This window comes from Limulus polyphemus, unplaced genomic scaffold (genome assembly GCF_000517525.1).
Source record: "Limulus polyphemus unplaced genomic scaffold, Limulus_polyphemus-2.1.2 Scaffold415, whole genome shotgun sequence".
In the NCBI taxonomy this organism is placed as follows: domain Eukaryota; kingdom Metazoa; phylum Arthropoda; class Merostomata; order Xiphosura; family Limulidae; genus Limulus; species Limulus polyphemus.
The window spans coordinates 431,408-437,817 of record NW_013666025.1 but is presented as its reverse complement, the minus strand read 5'-3'; the positions used below and the strand labels follow the sequence as shown (position 1 = coordinate 437,817).

General features: G+C 35.5%; 1 protein-coding gene across 1 annotated transcript in view; it reads right to left on the bottom strand.

The window, feature by feature from the left end:
* The window catches only part of LOC106458088 (calcitonin gene-related peptide type 1 receptor-like), a 64,863-nt gene that overhangs the window by 25,130 nt on the left and 33,323 nt on the right, over positions 1-6,410 (bottom strand). The window contains exon 6 of the mRNA XM_022384220.1: positions 4,952-5,058. Within this exon, the coding sequence (XP_022239928.1) occupies positions 4,952-5,058 (107 nt within the window). The remainder of the gene's footprint in view (positions 1-4,951; positions 5,059-6,410) is intronic.

The window sequence follows — 6,410 nt, the reverse complement described above, 5'->3', positions numbered from 1 at the left end:
ACAACTAGACACTACGGACATTAGGCGTGATGGTTACCATGACACTTAACTCATATACCACAGGAGCTTACAGAGACACCACAGATATTGGTACACAATACAGAAACCCCACAGGTACTGGTACAAAAATTAAACCATCTCAGCTGTGTAAAGCTGGGATGGTTTAATTTAGTTGTGTGTGTGTTCATGATTATCATACCGATTGATATTCGATCGCCATAATCTTACCGCGAGTGCTTGGTGTATTAACAGATCATTAAAAACAAAAGCATATTATAGGGAGCGCGGGGTGTATGTACACCAACAACTAGACACTACCTTTCATAACACGATTATTAAGAACTTCTGAGTAAGAGTTTTGTAGGAATCACTTTTCAAAATCGATAGAACAGATATGAAAAGACTAGTGACCAATTAATTGAATATTTCATTCATTTTACATCTTCTCACACATAAACACGTACTGTACTCACTTTTTCCTAGCGTTTCTATATACAACTCAATATGGAAGAAGACACCCATTCAAACATGCAACATTTTAGGTATATGGAGTTGTTGTTTTTAATTAATAAGAAGGTAACAAATAACAAAACAAATACTATCAACAGCGAGTTTATCTAACAAAAATATTGATAACTGCCTAGAATAGTTTCTTTAACGCTTCTGATGAGTCTCTGGATGTTGATCTTTTGTAGGTGATTTCATTTCTTCATAAAGGTTTCTTGCTAGCTCGTGGAGTCACAGACTGCATATAATAAGCCCAAGCAGCATGCTGGAGAGAGAGTTCCAGACATGTTCGACTGCTTAATTGTTGGAAGACCATGGAATGAAGACGTCATCAGTGACGTTATTCCACATAATCTTATTCCAGCACCTCGTAGTTGCCAAAAAGCGATCATGGAACACCTGGAGGGTAATCCTGCCAATTGAAGCTGATACTACCTTAGATCATTGCTACACCCACCAACATAGCGTACTTATTCAGCAATGGTAATGTTCTAATATTGCTTTTCTTAGATCATCTCCTGGCACGTCCGTCTGTGAAGTCCAAACAAAGCCTTGGTTCAACAATGGTAGTGTTGTAATATTGCTTTTCTTAGATCATTTCCTAGCACGTCCGTTTGTGAAGTCCAAACAAAGCCTTGGTTCAGCAATGGTAATGTTGTAATATTGCTTTCCTTAGATCATTTCCTGGCACGTCCGTCTGTGAAGTCCAAACAAAGCCTTGGTTCAACAATGGTAGTGTTGTAATATTGCTTTCCTTAGATCATTTCCTGGCACGTCCGTCTGTGATGTCCAAACAAAGCCTTGGTTCAGCAATGGTAGTGTTTTAATATTGCTTTCCTTAGATCATTTCCTGGCACGTCCGTTTGTGAAGTCCAAACAAAGCCTTGGTTCAGCAATGGTAATGTTGTAATATTGCTTTCCTTAGATCATTTCCTGACACGTCCGTCTGTGAAGTCCAAACAAAGCCTTGGTTAAGCAATGATAATGTTGTAATATTGCTTTCCTTAGATCATCTCTCACACCCCCTGTGAAGTCCAAACAAAGCATTGGTTCAGAAATGAAGAATACTAATGTTTAATCTTATGTTTGTCTTGATCTAAAGTTCGTCGGCTTTTTTTGTGTCTCTGGGTCAGAGGTCAACAGTATCCTAACAGAGGTTTTCCGAAACCACAAAATAACCTCCTTGAACCTATTACTGACAATTTGAGTCGATACAAGAACTCAAAAGGCATTTTGAAACTATAGCGAAACTCTTGGATGTCTGAAGAAAAAAATAGAGCCTCAGCGAACCTTTATTGTCAGAAATCAGTCTTGTCTTAGTTGTTCAGCCAAGGATTCTTGTCATTTTAAAGCAGTGGAAATAAAACTATGGCTCACACCTAATAGTCTGGTCCCATTTTCCATAGAATTTCGTCCAATGTGATTTTTAACCTAATTTGAGGGCACGGAATCTAAAAAAAAATATGTCAGACATCTGAAAAGTGTCATTTTAAGAGTCAAAATGGCAGGATCAGAAATAACTACTAAATATCGATAAAAAAAAAATAGTAAAATATCTGTTTCCATCAAAGTAGTAGTCATGTGTGGTATAGTTTGAAGGACATAAGCTACACGTTCAGGTTATTACGTTTAAGATGTAAAAGCAAGGATTCATAGAAGAATAAAACAAGACTCGTAGAAAAAGTATTATTATTTTTTTTATTTGAGGAGTCGTCTCTAAGTAAATACTGAAATTGTTAAAATAGGTGAGATAATTTTTCTCCGAACAGGTTTGCATTTTTTCTTTGTGTTATTTTCTAGAACTCATAAAATTAGTAACAGTTCCTATGCCACATCACCACACATATATTTATATGGCAGTCTAGTTTTGGCATTCTGTTAAACATCAGCATATGATCATCTCCGAACACATCTGTAGAACCGGATCACGTGTCATCAGAACTGGATCTAGATTATCATCTACTAAATTCAATCCCGTAGTTATAGACGAAGGTAGAATGTTGTCTGAGATGCGGTCTGAATATCTGCCACCAACCAGCAATGCTTGTCTGTTTCATTTAAGAAGAGCCCATTAACATTACGTGCTCTGTCAATACATTCTATTGTTTGACTACACTTGCATTCATATCTCAAATATATTGTTTCCTTTTATATTGACTGATGTTTTTCCAGTCGTATACAAAGATACCAAGGTAAGCGTATTGCTTCATATTCTTCATATGCTTGCGTAATGGAGCTGTTGATGCTATTTCATTATCGTTTGTATGTAGTTTGTCACGTACAGAGTTTTCCAAATGCTCTTGTCCTTTACAGCTGACAAAATAAGACTTCTGAATAGCAGCGGTTGCTATTTCTTTTATGACCACATCTAACAACAGTTTTCCTTGAAGATGTGGATCACTAATACCAATCTTTCCATCACGTGCATCGCTGTTTCTTCAGATTTTTGGTCCAGCCTGCTTTCTGTAGCTTCTTTATTTATCAGTATATCTTCTTGATTGACGTTTCTAATCAGTAAAGCATTATGTGATCTCAAATTGTGTGATAAAGACCATTAACTCAGGTCTGAAGGGGTTCTCGTGATTTCAACGATCCATCCACCTTTCTTTCATGTTGCATTTCTCCATTGTTGACGTGAAACAGAATCGACTTGACTGGATCAACAGGACTTCAGATATTAGCTGGTGAGCGTCTGCTAGGGTGCATAATTCGTATGGTCATATTTGTGAAACTGGCTACATACATAGAAAAGCATAAAGATAAAGATCCCATCTCTTTTTACCCGTGTAAACATTAGAAGCACTAACACCATTTTCAAATATATCCACCAAAATTTAAAACTTGGATTCTAGTTACTGTTTTCAAACTCTCTTAAATTAAATAACTTCTGAAACTGTCATCCTGCAATATTAAAAATACTTCACTGATTTTTGCCCCCCTCGCTTTTCGTCTTCATAATTGTTTGGTATTAGTTCATGTCTCAGTTCTGACATCTTTAAAACCTGAGGCAGATGCAGACTTCACATAGCTTGAGAGGGTATATCAAGAGCCCATATTCCTCTGCTATAATGATTTCCGGCTATCTCTTGTTCAACAGCTACAGAGCCAAGAAGACCAGCCTCAACTCATATTTCATTTAAGCCTAAGTACTTCATGTTGTCACCAATGAATTTCATATATGTCTACCACCTTACTCAAGAACTGCCCATTTCAAATATCTAGTGCACTACAAGCTTAAGTAGGGGGAATGTATACCTTCCTAGATAAGATGAGGTCAGTGTGTTGCATTAAATTTCTATACATCAGTGTTTACTGTTTTAAGATTATTAGAATAAATAATGATTTTAATATGTAAGAGTGAAATATTGTATTTAAATTGAGAATGACGTGAAAATAATCGTTTAGTCATTGGGTTTGTTTGTTTGTTTTGAATTTCCTGCAAAGCTACACGAGAGCTATCTGCGCTAGCCGTCCCTAGTTTAGCAGTGAAAGACTAGAGAGAAGGCCGCTAGTCATCGCCACCCACCGTCAACTCTTGGACTACTTTTTAACCAACGAATAGTGGGATTGACCGTCACATTATAACACCCCCCACGGCTGATGGAACGGGCATTCGAACCCTCATATTGCGAGTCAAGCGCTCTAACCACCTGGCCATACCGGGCCTTGGTCGTTGGGAGTCAGAATTATGTAAGCTAAAGTGGTTTATTTATATTGTACTTTCTGGAGCTACGCCTTGATTTACGAAGATCGCCGCTATCTTTTGGCAACGTATAAACACTTTCACACTGACATACATTCCTGACGTCACATGATACTATTCGTTTATTTTACTTTAGAAGCGTTTTGCATAAATTGTTGACAAGAAAGCATAGACTAATAGTTTTCTCTTCCTCTCTGATGAAATAAACTTATATATTTTTTTCTTAATTTCCTTAATACTTTAGGCTTTACTGCGCGAGGCTATTGTATGCTGTAAAGTAATCTGTCATACTATTGGTTGATTCTGTTATTTCTTTTCTTTGTATCTGACTCACTTGAGTGCACGGGCTTACTAATGCGCTTGCGTGATTTTACAATGCCCGTTACATAGCTGCGAACGACATTATTATTTCGTTTATGGTCTGACGAATCAAAATTAGCACGTGTGATAACCCTACCTCATTTCATCGTGAAGATACATTCTGTCAACATTCAGGGGTATAGAACAATCTTTTAAATACTTTATAAACTTTTTGATTCCTAATTATTAAGGGACTACATCAATTCTTGTTATTTCCTAAACACACGCTATCGACCCAACAAGCAGTGTTGGTTTCCTTATTGTATATTTTCCCATCACCATGCATTATCTGGTTAGGGTAAAATACTTTACAAAATGCATGGACTTCGTTAACAAAACACAAATTTGAAAATGGGGGGCTTAACGATAAAGCAAAAATACCATAATGTTGAAATGTTTCATTTTGCCTTTATCGAATCCACATGACTTTTTCTTCAGACTTAAATGCCTACTGGTACGTACTTCAGTATTAATTTTGGAAACAATAACTAAAAGTGATGCAAAAATAAACCACTTAGCATGCAGTATCCCATTGGAAGGGTTTGTAATTCACATAACTGATGATAAGCGATAAATTACCAAGAGCGAAAAATACTCTCTAATAACTTAAATCTTTCAATACCCGTCATAGGTTTCGAAAAAAAACAACAACAATACTGGTTACTTGTCTCTGTTGCCGATCAGTGATCCCTGGCAAATTTTGGGTAGTATTTAATATATATATGTATATATGTCACATACGTATAAGTAAATCCCTAAAGTATTACTCTAGCTAACAATATTAACTTATGACCAAATAGGCCTATCTTACTTTTAAAAAAGGTATTCATGCATTGAATATTTCATAAGCCACGTATTCTCTTCATTAATAGGGTTATGTGTCATAAATTCAAAAACATCTCACAGAAATAGGCTTATTTAAAAGTATTGGATTAGGCTTAAATCATAACTAGTCGTTCTACAGAACTCAATAAAGATTAAATAATATATGAGCTACAACAGATATTAACTGGATAAGATTTTACATCTCAGTGCTTCTTCAGCCAACACCGCTGAAACTTAAGTATATTATAAAAACACTGTTAGTCGCTGAATTTAGTAGGATCAAGCAGGGAGTGTCATTTTAACTTGTATAATCTCCTGTAAATGTCATGACAACACTATATGACATAAGACAACGCAGAAGTAGTGACTTTCTCATTTGATTACATTATAATTTGACTTACATAATGGTTCAGTTTGACTTAATCACATTTAAGTTTAATAACACTTCAAGGCATGATAAGAAGAAGAAAAAAAAAACATTTAAATCTGTAAAAATGTTTACGTTAACTAAATCAGTTTGCAAACTCGTCTTCAAAAACACTGTAATTAATCATATAAAAAATATCTTATATTTTTAGAAATTATAGACCTGAATTCTATAATTTTAACATCCGAAGCGCGTGTATTTAAACCCTTAGAAAAACATCAATAAATACTTAGTAAAATAGCACATTTAAATTACCAGACCCATACATGCTAGCTGTTTATAATGTTCACATACTCTTTTTATTACTGCAAAAATTATATTCACGATCGCAGGTACACTTTAGGCCTAACAAGATTTAAATTATTTGATAATGTTATGCATTGGTATGTTGACATATGATAATATTACCTATTTGTCTGTGGTAATTTTTGGACATGGAGCACATTTCGTGAACTAGATCATTTGAGCACCGTTATGTATTCATCTATTACAATTCTTGACCACCAAATAACTCGACCACCTCGAAATAACTTCCACAGCAAGATAAGTCGTTGCAGTTTTTAACCAAGTCACCGTTTCTCTATATGG